This window comes from Mustelus asterias, chromosome 5 (genome assembly GCF_964213995.1).
Source record: "Mustelus asterias chromosome 5, sMusAst1.hap1.1, whole genome shotgun sequence".
Classification (NCBI taxonomy): Eukaryota; Metazoa; Chordata; class Chondrichthyes; order Carcharhiniformes; family Triakidae; genus Mustelus; species Mustelus asterias.
Genome location: NC_135805.1, coordinates 64,242,064 through 64,260,257, shown reverse-complemented (window position 1 = coordinate 64,260,257; position 18,194 = coordinate 64,242,064). Strand labels below are relative to the sequence as shown.

At 45.6% G+C, this 18,194-nt stretch overlaps 2 protein-coding genes across 5 annotated transcripts in view; one reads left to right on the top strand and one right to left on the bottom strand.

Moving 5' to 3' along the window:
• LOC144493575 (trafficking protein particle complex subunit 3-like) overlaps positions 1–17,825 on the bottom strand; it is a 46,239-nt gene extending 28,414 nt beyond the window's left edge. Inside the window, exons 1-3 of one of the 4 annotated variants that reach the window (XM_078212682.1) lie at positions 17,697–17,825; positions 7,635–7,807; positions 2,344–2,391 (exon numbers count right to left, since the gene is read on the bottom strand). In XM_078212682.1, coding sequence (XP_078068808.1) covers positions 2,344–2,391; positions 7,635–7,676 — 90 coding nt within the window. In that variant the 5' untranslated portion in view covers positions 7,677–7,807; positions 17,697–17,825. Of the gene's footprint in view, positions 1–2,343; positions 2,392–7,634; positions 7,884–17,696 lie in introns of all 4 variants that reach the window. The other 3 variants (XM_078212681.1, XM_078212683.1, XM_078212684.1) reach the window with 3 other exon arrangements.
• Positions 17,021–18,194, top strand: part of rwdd1 (RWD domain containing 1) — a 71,469-nt gene continuing 70,295 nt past the window's right edge. The window contains exon 1 of the mRNA XM_078212677.1: positions 17,021–17,203. The gene's annotated coding sequence lies outside the window, so the exon portion shown is untranslated. The remainder of the gene's footprint in view (positions 17,204–18,194) is intronic.

Genomic DNA, 18,194 nt, shown 5'->3' with positions numbered 1-18,194 from the left:
GTCTTTTGCCATGTGACTCTATACATCACATAAGTAGAAGTAGGGAACCCTGGATGACTCGGGATATTGAGGCCCTGGTCAAGAAGAAGAAGGAGGCACATGACTTGTATAGGCAGCTGGGTTCAAGTGGATCCCTTGAAGAGTATAGAGGGTGTAGGAGTAGAGTTAAGAGAGAAATCAGGAGGGCAAAAAGGGGACATGAGATTGTTTTGGCAGATAAGGCAAAGGAGAATCCAAAGAGCTTCTACAAGTACATAAAGGGCAAAAGAGTAACTAGGGAGAGAGTAGGGCTTCTTAAGGATCAACAAGGTCATTTATGTGTGGATCCACAGGAGATGGGTGAGATCCTAAATAAATATTTCTCATCAGTATTTACTATTGAGAAAAGCATGGATGTTAGGGAACTTGGGGAAATAAATAGTGATGTCTTGAGGGGTGTACATATAACAAAGAAGGAAATGCTGGAAGTCTTAAAGCACATCAAGGTAGATAAATCCCCGGGACCCGATGAAGTGTATCCCAGGACACTGTGGGAGACTAGGGAGAAAATTGCGGGTCCCCTAACAGAGATATTTGAATCATCAATAGTCACAGATGAAATGCCTGAAGATTGGAGGGTGGCAAATGTTGTGCCTTTGTTTAAGAAGGGCTGCAGGGAAAAGCCTGGGAACGTCAGGCCGGTGAGCCTCACATCTGTAGTGGGTAAGTTGTTAGAAGGTATTTTGGGACAGGATCTACAGGCATTTAGAGATGCAAGTACTGATTAGGGACTGTCAACATGGCTTTGTGAGTGGAAAATCATGTCTCACAAATTTGATTGAATTTTTTGAAGGGGTAACCAAGAAGGTAGATGACGGCAGTGCAGTTGATGTTGTCTACATGGACTTTAGCAAGGCCTTTGACCAGGTACCACATGGTAGGTTGTTGCATAAGGTTAAATCTCACGGGATCTAGGGTGAGGTAACCAAATGAATACAAAATTGGCTTGATGACAGAAGCCAGAGAGAGGGTGATTGAAGAGGGTTGTTTTTCAAACTGGAGGCCTGTGACCAGTGGTGTGCCTCAGGGATCAGCGCTAGATCCACTGTTATTTGTCATTTATATCAATGATTTGGATGAGAATTTAGGAGGCATGGTTAGTAAGTGTGCAGATGGCACTAAGATTGGTGGCACAGTGAACAGTGAAGAAGGTTACCTCGAATTGCAACGGAATCTTGATCAATTGGGCCAGTGGGCTGACGAATGGCAAATGGAGTTTAATTTAGATAAATACGAGGTGATGCATTTTGGTCGATTGAACCAGGGCAGGGCTTACTCGGTTAATGGTAGGGCATTGGGGAGAGTTATAGAACAAAGAGATCTAGGGGTATAGGTTCATAGATCCTTGAAAGTGGAGTCACAGATGGACAGAGTGGTGAAGAAGGCATTTGGCATGCTTGGTTTCATCGGTTAGAGCATTGAATACAGGAGTTGGGACGTCTTGTTGAAGTTGTACAAGACATTGGTAAGGCCACACTTGGAATACTATGTACAGTTCTGGTCACCCTATTGTAGAAAGGACTTGATGGCTTGAGTTATAAGGAGAGGCTGGATAGACTGGGACTTTTTTCTCTGGAGCGTAGGGGGCTTAGTGTTGATCTTATAGAGGTCTATAAAATAATGAGGGGCATTGATCAGCTAGATAGTCAATATCTTTTCCCAAAAATAGGGGAGTCTAAAACTAGAGGGCATAGGTTTAAGGTGAGAGGGGAGAGATACAAAAGGATCCAGAGGGGCAATTTTTTCACACAGAGAGTGGTGTCTGGAACAAGCTGCCAGAGGTAGTAGTAGAGGCGGGTACAATTTTCTCTTTTAAAAAGCATTTAGACAGTTACATGGGTAAGATGGGTATAGAGGGAGATGGGCCAAATGCAGGCAATTGGGACTAGCTTAGGGGTTAAAAAAAAGGGGCGACATGGACAAGGGCTGAAGGGCCTGTTTCCATGCTGTAAACCTCTATGACTCTATCATATCATGGACTGCTAAGCACATTATAATGGCATGCACACAATATTATAACAACTACCATCTTATTTGCATCATGCCTGGGTCATCCCTGTGATTCCTGTGCATCAGATCTCGAAACTGGAAACAGTGAGAAAATTAATATTGAGTGAGAGAGAAAATAGACTGTTTTTTAATCTATAATGGTACACTTGACTTTTGTGTTGCCTTTATAAAGATTTGCTGCAAAGTAAGAAAAATAGGCATGATAATTGTTTTAAACAGCAGAATGGAACTTCTACAGGAGAAATAAAAGGGGCTAATAGTTCAAAGTGAGCCTTTTGCAAATTTCACACATACCATGTGATATGCTGAACCTGTAGATGATGTAGATGGCAAATGCCAATCCTAAAGGATAGGGGACATAAGAGAACAGATTCTTAATGACAACCTAGATTTTAAAACAAACAGTTGCAGTTTTATCCACCTTAAAACATTTTTTGTGATCTTCAAATGTGCTAAAAGCTGAAGTTAAAGCATGTTGGTACAAATTGCAACAAGTTATTCACTCAAACTGCAAGGTTTGAGAAGTACAAACTGTTTCAGTTTATTTCTGTGAAGGTAACTCTACAATCAATAATAGGAATGGATTGGATTTGGTATGTTTGCAGCAACCTGAGTACTAATTTTTGGAGGTTTGTACAATCACTTATTTTGATAACAATGTATTCTTTTAACAGAAAGTTGGGAGATCTTAGAGAAAGTAAAACCTGTTTCACAATTTGGCTGAAAATAGACTGACAAATAGGAATGGGCACCTATTTTGTACCAAATGAGTTTAGGAGTAATTCTGCAATCTGTTGCAGAAGGAAGGGCGCAGTCAGTATGTTGGGGGTATACAACAGGCCCCCCAACAGCCCAAGGGAAGTGGAAGAACAGATATGTCAGGAGATACTGGATAGGTGCAGGAAAAATAGGGTTGTTGTAGTGGGAGACTTCAATTTCCCTGGTATAGACTGGAAATCACTGAGAGCTGGGACTCTGAATGGGGAGGAATTTGTAAAATGCGTACAGGAGGGTTCTTTGGAACAATATGTAGATAGCCCAACTAGAAAGGGGGCTATACTGGACCTAGTACTGGGGAATGAGCCCGGTCAGGTCTTCAAAGTTTCGGTAGGGGAACATGTGGCAAATAGTGACCACAATTCTGTTAGCTTTAGGATAGTGATGGAAAAGGATGAGTGGTGTCCCAAGGGTCAGGTGTTGGATTGGGGGAAGGCTAACTTTAGTGGGATTAGGCCGAAATTGGCAGCTCTTGATTGGGAGAGGCTGTTTGAGGGTAAATCCACATCTGGCATGTGGGAGTCTTTTAAGGAACAGTTGTTAGGGCTACAGGACAGGCATGTGCCTGTAAAAAAGAAGGATAGGAAGGGTAGGATTCGAGAACCGTGGATAACCAGGGAAATTGAGGGACTGGTCAAAAAGAAAAGAGAGGCGTATGTTAGGTCCAGGCAGCTAAAAACAGAGGGAGCTCTGGAGGAGTACAAAGAAAGTAGGAAAGAACTCAAATGGGGAATTAGAAGGGCAAAAAGGGGTCACGAAATGTCCTTGGCAGACAGGATGAAGGAGAATCCCAAGGCATTTTATTCATACGTTAGGAACAAAAGGGTTGTCAGGGAAAAAATCGGACCTCTCAGGGACAAAAGTGGGGAATTATGCTTGGAGCCCAAAGAAGTAGGGGAGATCCTAAATGAATACTTTGCGTCGGTATTCACAAAGGAGAGGGATGTGTTGACTGGGAGTGTCTCGGAGGGGAGTGTTGAACCGTTGGAGAAAATCTCCATTACAAGGGAGGAAGTGTTAGGTTTGTTAGAGAATATAAAGGCTGACAATTCCCCAGGGCCTGATGGAATCTATCCAAGGCTGCTCAGGGAGACGAGAGATGAAATCGCTGGGCCTCTGACGCAAATCTTTGTCTCGTCACTGGACACAGGTGAGGTCCCAGAGGATTGGAGGATAGCTAATGTGGTCCCGTTATTTAAGAAGGATAACCCGGGTAATTATAGGCCGGTGAGCTTGACGTCCGTGGTGGGGAAGTTGTTGGAGAAGATTCTTAGAGATAGGATGTATGCGCATTTAGAAAGGAATAAACTCATTAATGATAGTCAGCATGGTTTTGTGAGTGGGCGGTCATGCCTCACTAACCTGGTGGAGTTTTTTGAAGAAGTGACCAGAATGGTTGACGAGGGAAGGGCCGTGGATGTCGTCTATATGGACTTTAGTAAAGCGTTTGACAAAGTCCCTCATGGTAGGCTGGTGAAAAAAAAAGGTTGGATCTCATGGGATAAAGGGGGAGGTGGCTAGATGAGTGGAGAACTGGCTTGGTCACAGAAGACAGAGGGTGGTAGTGGAATGGTCTTTTTCCGGCTGGAGGCCTGTGACTAGTGGTGTTCTGCAGGGCTCTGTATTGGGACCTCTGCTGTTTGTGATTTATATAAACGATCTGGAAGAAGGTGTAACTGGGGTGATCAGTAAGTTTGCGGATGACACAGAACTGGCAGGACTTGCAGATAATGAGGAGCATTGTCAGAGGCTACAGAAGGATATAGATAGGCTGGAAATTTGGGCAAAGAAATGGCAGATGGAGTTCAATCCTGATAAATGCGAAGTGATGCATTTTGGTAGAAATAATGTAGGGAGGAGCTATACGATAAATGGCAGAACCATAAAGGGTGTAGATACGCAGAGGGACCTGGGTGTGCAAGTCCACAGATCCTTGAAGGTGACGTCACAGGTGGAGAAGGTGGTGAAGAAGGCATATTGCATGCTTGCCTTTATAGGATGGGGCATAGAGTATAAAAGTTGGGGTCTGATGTGGCAGATGTATAGAACGTTGGTTCGGCCGCATTTGGAATACTGCGTCCAGTTCTGGTCGCCACACTACCAGAAGGACGTGGAGGCTTTGGAGAGAGTACAGAGGAGGTTTACCAGGATGTTGCCTGGTATGGAGGGGCTTAGTTATGAGGAGAGATTGGGTAAACTGGGGTTGTTCTCCTTGGAAAGACGGAGGATGAGGGGAGACTTAATAGAGGTGTATAAAGTTATGAAAGGCATAGATAGGGTGAACGGTGGGAAGCTTTTCCCCAGGTCGGTGGTGACGTTCACGAGGGGTCATAGGTTCAAGGTGAAGGGGGGGAGGTTTAATACAGATATCAGAAGGACATATTTTACACAGAGGGTGGTGGGGGCCTGGAATGCGCTGCCAGGCAAGGTGGTGGAGGCGGACACACTGGGAACGTTTAAGACTTATCTAGATAGCCATATGAACGGAGTGGGAATGGAGGGATACAAAAGAATGGTCTAGTTTGGACCAGGGAGCGGCGCAGGCTTGGAGGGCCGAAGGGCCTGTTCCTGTGCTGTATTGTTCTTTGTTGTTTGTTAGGAAGTGCATCTCGGGAAATAAATGAGTGAGCAACCTAAATGTTCTCAGTGTGTAGGAAACCTCTTATGTATCCTGGACATAGTTATATTGAAAGTATTTAAGCATCTGGATAAAAATAATCTGGTTCTCAGAGTAATGTTCAACATTAAAGGTGTTTTACAACTAGAACCAAACTAATATTGTTCCACTGAAATCAATGGAATGAAAATTTGGATAATCTATTCTACCAGGTTGCTGTTCCCGGAGCAAATTCCCAATACAGGAGATAATGAAGTTGTGGACCAGCATATCGAAGGAGGAAGCATAAATCGATGGCAGGGACTCGGTAGTATTTTTAGCAACAGAAATTTTGAAAGGTGAAGTGGATAGGAAAGATGATGCTGGGACTGGTATGATGATGGAACTGATCTTTTCTAGTCCAGGGGAGTCCTATATTCCTCAAGACATTTGAGGATATTGGTTGTTGGTAGAGAAGAGGTTAATTCATTTTGTCTAGTCGTGTATCATGTGTAAATAAGCACTCCAGGGTTTAGCTGATGCCTGGTGGAACTGAAGAGAAATTTCCCCGAGGCTTGCCTGAAATTGGTCACTTTTCTTTTCTGAATTTCCTTTTTACTCCTTTAAAAGTTATAATTGCCAGCACTTGGGGTATATGACACTAGGGTGAGCATTGCTGATCTTTTTCTCACTTCTTTTTCTATGTACATTCATATGTATGCTTGCATATAAATGAACCCAGCATTATTTGATTCCAAAATTCCCAGTACATGGAGTTATGGCTACCGTTGATATTATCAACTAGATGACAATATCATCATGGAATCCCTACAGTGCAGTCCCGATTAGCCTGCACCAACAACAATCCCACCCAAGCCCTATCACCGTAACTCCACGTATTTACCTCACTAATCCCCCTGACACCAAAGGGCAATTTATCATAGCCAATCAAACTAATCTGCACATCTTTGGAGTGTGGGAGGAAACCAGTGCACACGGAGGAAACCCACGCAGACATGAGGAGAAAGTGCAGACTCCATGTGCATATTCCTATGGAATATCACTTTTTCCAAAAGCAAACTCCATTCACATAGAGTTGGATCCATGCTGGTTTTTATTCATCCAGTTCAAAGTAATGAATGCTTCTGGAATATTAGCAGAAATGGTTGCGGGGATAATCTTGGATTTGTTGGTGTTACCCCTGTCATTCTTGCAGCAGCACTATTAATTATGCCAGTGTATATGTAACAGAAGTAAACATATTTTACGTATTCAGTCAGCAATAATCCTAGTCACGATTCACCACTGAATGTAAAACTAGTTTTTGTTCTGCTCCAAACAATAATTAACATCCTCACTAATTGCATCTGATAAACTGATCCCTTTCAGGCCTTAGAGCAGAAAGTTTCATCATCCCCATTCGCCATCTGACTAAATGGAATAACATTCTTGCAGTGATTACTGCTTTTTAATCAGATTTCAATGAAAAGCTGAACGCTAATCTGCATTCACTTGGTAAATTTGCAAAGCGAGTTCAGAGGAAAGCCAGCAGCTTGGATTTGATGGTATATGTATCCATCAAGCTCTAGTAAATAGCCAGATCTTAAACAGTTTGGGGTTCCCTGAAAAGGTGCTACCAAAGGCTTATTATTGATATGGAAAAAATAGATTGGTCCTTACCTGATTTTCAATTTGAAGTCGCATCTCAAATCAGGCCCAATAGGTCCCCATGGGACAACAGTGCTTACTGACCAGCTGGTAGAATCTTATCAAGTAATTACTTCCCGAGCCCCATAATAAAATAAATTCCCTCTCGCTAGCTCTTTTGGAACTTCCAGTTTCTAAAGCCACAACAAGATTTTAGAACAATAAATGTAACAATAAGCGTGCTAAATAAACCAGTACAGGTCATTGCAATTTGATAACTGATTTAAACATCGACTTTTACTTTCACTCCTTTCTCCAGTGCACTCAAGATATTTAATTTATTTTCCAATTTCATAGTGCTATAATCTTTTATTAAAATTCCGTTGCATCCTCATTATCTACCTTTTTTCGGGTATTTATCTCACCTTCACACCTATAGGTAAATAAATACCACAATGTACAAACTGATTGCTATTGTGAGACTGAAGCTATTGCAATCTTGCACGAATTAAACGCTGTTGTAACACTGGAAATACTTGCATGCAATCGCACAGGATGATCTTACTATTTGTTGTTTTTCTGATCTTCTATTTGATTGTCGAGACATGGTTTACTGAAATCTATCACATGGTATACATTATCCAGCTGTCCAGTTTGAAGCATCCCTTGTAGTTCTCTCCTCCTGCGATCAGTTGGAAGAAATGCTGCTCCTTCAGATTTCTTTTCTTATTGAAGGCTCTGAAGAAAACAAGCTAGACTGGTACCACAAATGATATCAATGAGACTCTTTGTAAAACCAAAGAAACAGCTCCCCCTGTAGGTGAAAATAATCTGTAGTCTGTTTGTTGTTTTGAAAGAGTTGGCATCAGAAAGAATTAAAATATGTCATTGAAGAATTCACAAAATTAAGAGCAATTTGAAAGTCATACAATCATTGATTAAATATCTCAAATATCTGAACAAAAATTGTATTTCCCATGTTGGAGCCAATACATTTCACAAAACCAACAGACAAAACAACTCTTTACATTGTGTTAATAATGGTGGTATATTTAATTCTGAATTTAATTTGTGTGAGAACCTTTGTAATTCCTGAAGCATTTCTGAAAAGTGAAGATAGTTGAACCAGTAATTATTGTCAGCCACGTAAAGAGACTACTATAACTAATACGAATTAACAAGATTCTCCACTGTGGTGCACAGTGGTTAGCTCTGCTGCCTCACAGTGCCAGGGACCTGGCCATTTTCAGCTTACGGATTACCCGAAGTCATGTATTAGATTCACCTCCAAAAATAAACTCTCTGATTGAGAACCTGATCACCTTAATTTCATGGGACATGAATGTATGCTTCAAAAGTTGCAAAAGACATTCATCTGTGAATGGTTTCATTAAATACGAAATTGTTAAATAAAGAACTTGTATTTATAATGTCCTTAGAATATTCCAAAAGTATTCCCAACTATTCGATTCTGGCCTTGGGTCACTGTCAATGTGGGGTTTGCATGTTCTCCCCGTGTCTGCGTGGGTTTCCTCCGGGTGCTCCGGTTTCCTCCCACCGTCCAAAGACGGGCGGGTTAAGTTGATTGACCATGCTACATTGTGCCTTAGTGTCAGGGGACTAGGAGGGTAAATATGTGGGGTCACCGGGATAGAATTGTTTTCAGTGCAGGCTTGATGAGCCAAAATGGCCTCCTTCTACACTAGATTCTGTAGAATCTGTAATGCTTTTCAGCTTACGGATTACCTAAAGTCACGTATTAGATTCACCTCCAAAAATCAACTCTCTGATTGAGAACCTAATCACCTTAATTTCATGATACATGAATGTATGCTTCAAAAGTTGCAAAATACATTCATCTGTAAATGCTTTCACTAAATACTAAATTATTAAATAAAGAACTTTTATTTATAATGTCCTTAGAATATTCCAAAAATATTTGCAATTAAAGGGATATTTTTGGAAGAGTAGTCACTGGGGCTAATTTAAAGCACCTTGCCTGGCACAAATGAGATGGTATCATCCTGAAAACAGCCTTAGATCACTTGTGGCCCCCAAGTCACTCTCTGACTTTAGCTTGGGTCCTTGGGAAGGGCGGCATGGGCACAAGACTGTATCAGGAGGGAGACTAATTTTAATTTTAGGCACACAATGAGTGGTTGCCAAATAGCGAGATCTTGCCATCTGCTCACCATTGCAGCTGTGAGGCCCAAGGTATCTTGAGGCCATTTGCAATATGCAAATAAAAATCTTAAAAAACTCTTAAGAGGCTACTCAAATAAATCGTCTATTCCTCACTTATGTGAGATCCCCCTCAACGCCAGAGTATCTCTCCTTAGGCTCTGACTGAAAGTTGGCTCCAAAAGGGAGTCAGACAATTCCCCCTCACCCTGAACCTTTCAACTCACATCCTCAACTCGCGAGTTGTCTCAGGATACAAGCTCGACACTTGCATTCTTGACAACATGCACATTAACATTTGACCTCAAAATTTCTTGGGCTTCACAGCTACAATAATGAACATATTTAGGACTAGCTACTTTTGATGAAGGATGTTGAAGTAGGGTTAGTCAACTATTGCAACAAATTGTTCTCATTCTAATCTGCTCATAAATTAGATGTTGTAACCTTCTTCAGGATTTTTCTCGGAGAACTATACTGAAATCTTTTAATGCATGGCAGTATGGAAATTTAAAAAGTTACCGCAGGTTGACCTAATGCACCAAATCATTTCCTCTTGCATAATAACTCCAATGTACTTTTCTCTTTTTTTCTTTTGTTAATGGAAATTTCCTAATCATTTCAAGGCTTAGTTAAGCCCAAGCATCCACTCTCTTAATTATTCCCTCTGTGGAAATTTGTAAATGGGAATAAATAACACTGGGATAAACTGCAATAATGTTACTACACTATGAATATTATTTTATTATATTTCACTTTCATGATTGTTAAACACAATAAATACTGTACGCATTCTTAAATGCTAGATTCCTTCTTTGAATGCTGCAGGACTGCAAAGATTATCAAGAGTAACCTTGAAAACCCATTATTCAGTGCACTACTGTGTATTGAATATTGAGCCCAGTACAGAGAGCTCTTTACAGAACCTGTACAGTGAGTCCAGTCAATTTTATGGTTAATGGAGGTCTCTTGAGGAAATTGACTGCTTGAGGCATCTTTACTAAATGCTTTAGCTCCATTATCTTTTTCTGTTAATTCAGATAAAATACCAGGGGGTGGGGGGGTGTGGGGGGTTCCTAAATGCAAGCTTTTAGACTTTTTCATGTCAAAATACTGTGCTGGAAAATTAGCAGAAGAACATATGACTCAAATGCTCTCGTTGAGTGATGGAGAGGAAACATGGAAGAGTAGAGTTTCCCGTGTGAAGGAAATCCATGAAATTTGATCATTCTACATTCAATCAAAATACAGAAACGCGTTAATAAACAGAAGCATCCCAAACAAATGATGATATCTCTTCAAATGGTGAACGGTAATAGGAACCAGCCACTGTAGAGGATGTGGAACCATTGCTGTCTGTCCATGCTTATACATCATGTATTCATCAAGCCATATTGCTGAGCCTCTTAAGTTATCTATGTCAATCAAAATGAGCAAACCTTTTTGGGTGTGATGCCATGCCCCAACATTCAATGGAAAGTTTTTATATTCATGTGATAACTGGAAAGTTTTCAAGTTGTCACATGAATATAAAAACAATATTATGGACTGGCCAATCTATATGGAAACTGGTTGCCAATTTGCTATTGTGGATTTGAGACTAGGGAGAGATCCACCATGATCTGCTTGAATGGCGGAGCAGGCTCGAAGGGCTGAATTTGCCTACTTCTGCTCTGAATTCCTATAATGAATTAAACAGGCTGAAAGGGAGGATGAAGAATGAGATGCTGTCACAGAATATGAGTGGTAGTTCTGCAGGCTAAGACTCACATTGGAATTTCATGGTGGCACCAGTTGGATTCCACTAAACAATTGCATGTGTGACACGGAAAATGGATTTTTTAGTGCAATGAACACACATAAACTACATTTATGTGATAGTGTAAAATGGGTGATAACAGATCAGCAAGTTTGTTACATATCTCTCACACTTTTCACCTCCATTGGCTTCAGTGGAAACAAAAATTGGGAAAAGTGTATATCAGGCAGTCAATTCGATCCACCTGTTTTACATTATCACCAAATGTCAAAACCACCTCACTCTCACAGGCAGCAGCCTATTCAAATGTAACAGTGAATAATACCCTCTGCTGTTTCTCAAATTAAGTTATCCAAAGAAACACTGGGTGGGATTTTTCAGCCTCACTAGAGAGAGACCAGAAATTCCCGCCCGAGGCCAACAAACATTTCTGTTGCCTGCCCCTCACCCACTCCAATTCTGAGGTGGATGGGGCAGTAGAATTGCAGCGAATGGTTCCAATGAACACCCGCTGCAGATAGAGCACATGTACAAAATTCTAACTTGGGCCTACTTCTCAAGAAACAGCCAAACGTGGCAGGAATTTGAGAAAATTCCAGTTTTGTCAGATTTCCACACTGTGGTGAGTAGGCTAAGAAATTCCGGTTGGCAGGAAAGAGGTCACATTACACGCATCATTCCACATCACAGGACTTTTGTAATTAATGTATTAATGTCATAAGTAAACTTATGTTAACACTACAATGAAGTTACTGTGAAAATCCCCTAGTTGCCACACTCCGGCGCCTGTTCAGGTACACTGAGGGAAAATTTAGCATGGCCAATGCGCCTAACCAGCATGTCTTTTGAACTGTGGGAGGAAACCGGAGCACCCGAAGGAAACCCAGGCAGACATAGGGAGAATGCGCAGACTCTGCTCAGACAGTAACCCAAGCTGGGAATCAAACCATGGTACCTGGTATTTTGAGGCAGCAGTGCTAACCACTGTGCTACCGTGCCACCCATAATAGGATAGGCTACTATATAAGGAGTCTTGTGGGGTTAGAACCTGGGTTGGATACAAATTGTTTGCATTCTCCAAGACAGAGGCTCCATGTGGAAACCAGATACAAGCAGAGTCATGCAGGGGCTGTGTTTGAGCCATGACTCATAAAGGTATGATTTTTGAGTATTGCCTTGCTCTTTGCCTCCTTCCCTATTTCTTTCACTTGGAAGTAAAGCCCAAAGCTCCCTGCATATAGGGCCCGATTTTACCATTGCATTGCGCCTGTTTTTGGGCGCGAGAACCTGGCAAAGTCGGGCGTGAGGCAAATAGAGCAATCCTTTACCAAGACCCGAAAATGGCCATGATCGGCGCCACGCCCGAAACAGGCGCAACGGCAATTTAAATGCATTTGCATGCATTTATATTGAATTAATAGGCTGCCCGCCCAACTTTACCAGCACTTCCCCCTTTACCACCACGATCGCCAATCCCGAATCGGTGCGAAACAGACATGCTCAATATAAGTCCGATTCGACGCTTCATCAGTGAGTGTTTGTGATGAGGTAAGTGCATGGCGTCCAACGACTCTCTGCTACTCATGGGTATCCTGTTGTTGCGGCCATTTTCTGTCTCGGGTCGATGGGTGGCTCTGCGAGTGTATGGTGGGGTGGGGGGGGGAGCTGTTGCTCAGCAGCGTGCCCGGTGTCCAACTTGCAGCATGGACCTGGGTCTCAGCACTGATCGTGGGTCTTGCAGTGCTGCTGGGTCCCAGTGCACTCAGCAGACATCCAGCTGAAGGATGGGCACAAAGCCCTTGCAAATTGCACTGCTGCAGCCTCTCAGCTTTGCAAGGAGCTGTGATTGCGGGGAGCATGTGGCTGGTAATTGGGGGGTGGGGGTCTGTGATCGTGGGGAGCATGTGGCTGGGGGAATTGGGGGGTGGGGGGGCTGTGATTGTGGGGAGCATGTGGCTGGGGGAATTGGGGGGGGGAGGGCTGTGATTGTGGGGAGGGGAGGGCTGTGATTGTGGGGAGGGGAGGGCTGTGATTGTGGATGTGCTAGGGGCAAGCAGCGTTGCATAACCTCCACATTTGTTCCTCTCCATCTCTCCCCCTCCCACCCCCCTCCCACCCTTCAGAATGACAAGATGGTCTTTTGCAAAGCAACCAATCGATCTTGCTTTATTTTAGTTGCTGCTGGAGCTGAGGAGGAGGAGCAGGAGGAAGAATTGTGGGCACAGGAGGCCTGGGCCTTACCGCTTACAGAACCAGAGGGAGATGACCACTAGAGCCAGGAGGTGGTCGCCATTCACCCAGAGGTGGGGGGAGGTGGGGGAGGGGGAGCGCGCAGGAGAAGGAGGGAGCTGAGATCTGACAGCTCCGTGCATGAGTGTCCTTCGAGCAGATGTCAGACACTGTGTGGCACCGACGTCTCCGACTCTGAAAGGTGACCGTGTGACACCTGTGCAACCTGTTGCAGGACCTGGCACCTCGAGGCAGGGGCACACACTCTCGGTGGCTGTCAAATTGATGGCCACTCTAAACTTCTACACTACTGGCTCTTTCCAGACCCCGAGCGGAGATGTCTGTGGTATCGCCCAGTCTGCTGTGCACACCTGTGTGAGGTAGGTCACTGAAACCAGTTCATCAACTTCAACCTGGACCAGGCCCATCAGGAAGCCCGGGCTGCAGGGTTCGCTGCCATTGCGGGGATGCCGAACATGCAGGGGGGGGATCAACTGCACCCACGTCGCCCTCAAGGCCCCCCTACAGAATCCACGAAGATTTGTAAATAGGAAGGGGTTCCACTCCCTGTTTGTTCAGCAAGTGTGCGACCACAATATGACCATCATGCACGTCTGCGCCAGACATCCAGGCAGCGTGCATGATAGCTCCATTGTCAGGAGCTCAGACATCCCGGAGGCATTCAAGGAGGAGCCCAGGCTGCAGGGGTGGCTCGTGGGTGATATGGGTTACCTGCTTCGGACATGGCTGATGACGCCTGTGTGGAGGCCTGTGATTGAGGCGGAGACCCGCTGTAATGAGGCCCACGCAACAATGGAGAGGTGCATTGGGCTCCTCAAGATGCGATTCTGGTGCCTGGACCGATCTGGCGGTGCCCTCCAGTACAGCCCCCTGATCTCCCGCATTATGGTGGTGCACTGTGCTTTGCACAATCTGGCTCTGCAGCGAGGTGATCTCTTGGAGGAGGAGGAAGAGGACGTGGAGGATGACCAGCAGGAGGAGGAGGAAGAGGAAGAGGAAGAGGAGGAAGAGCACGCCTTGGAACACCAGCCAGGTGCTGGAGGGCTGACAACTCAACTGAGGCATGCAAGGGAGGCCCTGATAACCAGGTGGTTCAGTCGCCAGGGGATGGTGTCTGTGGGTTCCATTCCCCCCCCCCGTCCCCCCCATCCCCTCCACCCCCCCATCCCCTCCACCCCCCCAATTCCCTCCACCCCTCCCACCGCCACCCCGCAATACCTTCTATATATCCTGCACATTGTCACACCAGAGAGGTGGGCCTGGGTACTCTGTGTTAGTGAGTTTTTTGACAGGCAGGAAGGTGATGACCACTCGCTAAGCACAATTATGATGATGCCCTGGTGCAAACTAGTCTGACTCCTACCTGAGCTCTGCATGCACACTGGCACCTGGGCCCACGTTTGTGTAGTGGGTAAGGATCTGAAACCCCCATATAGGACCCTGGAGTAGGTGGGGTGGGGGATGGGAGGGAATCACTCGTGGGGTCTGTGAAACCAATGGCTGCCTTTTCTCAGTGACACAGCATTTGAGGGGCCTCCCCAACTGACATCAACATGAGGCATCCGTCAGGTGATCATTAATGGAACAGGAATCATAATCGAGGCAAAATAGTCACAGGTGGGTGTTGAAGAGACATTTATTTACAATAAAGGTGTTTAGATAAGCTGTTGTAACATAAAAACTTGTGAACAGAAAATGTTAAGGTTCTTTCTAACTAGTGCAGCCCTTCACTGTGCCATCTCAGTGCAACTACAGCTTCCTACCCTTACGTGGCCTACCACTACGTCTCAGTAACTCCCCAGAATGTACATCGGAGGTGGAGGGGGCCAGTTGCCTACCTTGCCCCGTGGCCTGTGATGCGGATGTCGGGCGTCCTCGGGAGGCCCTGAACCTTGAGGGCCCTCGCCTGCTTCCAGGTGTCTGGGATGTTTCCATGACACCCTCTTCATCCCGCTGCCCCTGGGATGCCCCGGTATCAGGAAGGGGGGAGTCAGAAGGTGTAGCCACAGCCACAGTCTCCTGGCTGGAAGGCCCTGGCATAGGCTCGAGCCCTTCCTCCTCCTCCCTTGGGGTCGCTCCATGGGATACTGATGTTTCTGCAGTGAGCTCCAGAAGCTCCGAGCTTAACCTGGCACTGCCAGTCCTGGAGGACCACCTGCGTCCGACCCACAGTGGTCAGCCCCTCTGCGATGGCCCCTTGCGTTGGGGGCCATCTCTCAATGGCCGCACCAAGTGCCCTCTGTGACTGGGCCACACTCTGAAAGCCCTCAGTTGTGGCCCTCTGAGACTGGGCTACGTTCTCAAGGGTTGCTGCCATAGCCCGCTGTGTCTCAGTGCTGTCCCGCTGGGTCTCCTGCAAGCTCTCGAGCATCTCAGCCATGGGCTGCAGAATCTCGAGAAGCCTGCTCAGTCCCTCCGCTGTGGCCTGCTGTGACTCGGCCATCACTTGGAGCCTGCCACCCATGGTGAGGATCCCCTGCCCCAGGCTTTCCACTGCAGATGCCACCCTTGCAGCATTGGCCTGGGAAGCACGCAAGACAGGCAATAACTGGTCCACCTGAAACTCTGGGACTCCTCCCAGTAGCCTCGCAGTTGGGTGCTGGAGATGGGAAGATCTGGGGGAGATTTGGAGGAAGATGCAAGATGGGGTTTAAGCACTCACCCTTGCTGCTCGGATGAGATCATTGAGTATTTTCTGACACTGCTTCGCGGTTCAGGGGGCCATTGCCTTGGCGACTTCCTCCCAGGCTGCATTTCCATCAGAGCCCCTGGATCTGTGTTCTCCTGGTAGGAAGAGGATGTCCCGCCTCGCCTCTGCAGCCTCCCGAGGTCATGCTCAGAAAATCAGGGAGCTGATCGTGAGCTCATTTTTTTCCTGCACTGCCTGCCTGCCTGTCCATTATTGAGTTTTTAATGGAGCTGCCCCTCGTTAGGGCAGATCAGCTGCAGGCAGTTTGGCAGAACATTCCAGCAAGTTCCATGCAGTTTGCTTATTAGCATTGAGGGGAAAGCAAGTGAGCACTTGCAGGTGTGCTGATGGGGAGGGGGGGTGGTTGGTGGATGAGTACCTCAATGATTAGCGGCAGGGGAGAGAGAGGGAGGTGTCACACAGCCATCGGATTCCAGAGGAGATGGGGGCCTTGTGCGGGAGGGTCCGGGGTAGAGGGGGGAGGGCAATCACTCTGCCTGATATCTGTAGGGTGGAGGGTGCAGGGTGAATCACTCTGCCTAAGATCGGTGGAGGGGAAGGGAGGGTCCGCTGCCACTCTGCCAGAGATAAGTGAGGGGAAAGGGGGGGTCCGCTGCCACTCTGCCGGAGATGAGTGAGGGGGGGGTTCCGCTGCCACTCTGCCAGAGATAAGTGAGGGGAAAGGGGGGGTCCGCTGCCACTCTTCTGGAGATGAGTGAGGGGGGGGGGGTTCCGCTGCCACTCTGCTGGAGATGAGTGAGGGGAAAGGGGGGGTCTGCTGCCACTCTGCCTGAGATCAGTGGAGGGGAAGGGGAGGGGTCCGCTGCCACTCTGCCTGAGATGAGTGAGGGGGGAGGGGGCCGCAATCAGTCTGGTTGGTGGAGAGGTGAGGGGATAAGTGGGCCTGAAATGTTTTGGGGGTGGGGCAATGTCTGTGGGGGCCAGGGGAAGACAATAACCGGCCGGGAGCAGTGTGGCAGAGGAGCGCTTTTCAATTTATTTTTACTGCGCATGCGCAGTTGAAGGCTCCGATCAGAGCAGCAGCATTTTGGGCGCGATAAGCTCCGCCCACAGGGCGATTCAGATGTGCAACATTTAGGCTGCGTATGGGGGCACCTGAGAACATGTTTACAAGTCGGATTTGAATTACACCCAGATTCAGCACTTAGAATCAAAATGGTAAAATTGCCCCCATTGTGTCCAGTCCTCCGTGGAGGAGTCAAATAGATCTATCTGTCCAAAGAGTAGTATCTTGGTAAGTACTCTTTTCTTTTCTCAGCTTCATTCAACTTCAATGTAAACTGGATATTTACAGTTTGAGGATATTTTTTAATCTTCGGCGCCAAATGTAAAGATGCTCGTTCACCAGTTTAGGAAAAACACGACTCATTTATTTACGAGTTAAACCAAGCAGAGGCTTGTAATCTCATGGCTGCAATCAACTCCCAAGATGACTCTGAGTACAGAAGTAGAGATAAACCTGCAGTTTAGGGAAGTATTAGCTGAAACATGATCATGACGCTTAAAGTTTCAGTTGGAATGGCGGTTGAAAGATTCTCATCTCAAGGTTTTGCAACCACCATGTTAATGCAGAACCAAATCAGAAAGAGGAACATTAATAAAGTGAGTTTAAAATTGGGTCAAAGGACCTTACTGTAGCAATAAATGTATCAAGATTAGGAAGTAGGCAATTCTTAATCCACAAAATCTATTTAACTAGAACTTCAAAATGATCTGGAAGATCTTACCGTGCATCCACGGCTAGTTTTGGACATAGTTTGATCCAAAACTCTCTGAGACCTTTTAAATATCTCTGGCGTTTTCTGTCATTCTCAACCCATGTTGTCCTCCAACACTATTATCAGTGTGAAATGTCTGCAGGACAAAGCTGTGGCTCAGTTGATAGCACTCTCTCTCTTGCTGAGAATGTTGTGGATTAAAATCCACAATACTCCACAATAATTGAGCACAAAAATCAAGGCTGACACTTCAGTGCTGTAGTGAGGGCGGGAGGACTGCACTCTCAGAGGTACTATACGCCTTTTGGGTGCCATATTAAACCAAGGCCTGTGTTTCTCCTCTCAGGTGGATGTAAAATAGCTTACAGCATTATTTCCAAGAAGAGCAGGGAGTTATCCTCATTGTATGCCCAATAGTTATGCCTCAAACAACATCCCAAAAACAGATGATTTGGGCAGAATCACTTTGCTCTTCTGTGGTGGCTTGTTGTGGGCAAATTGGCTACT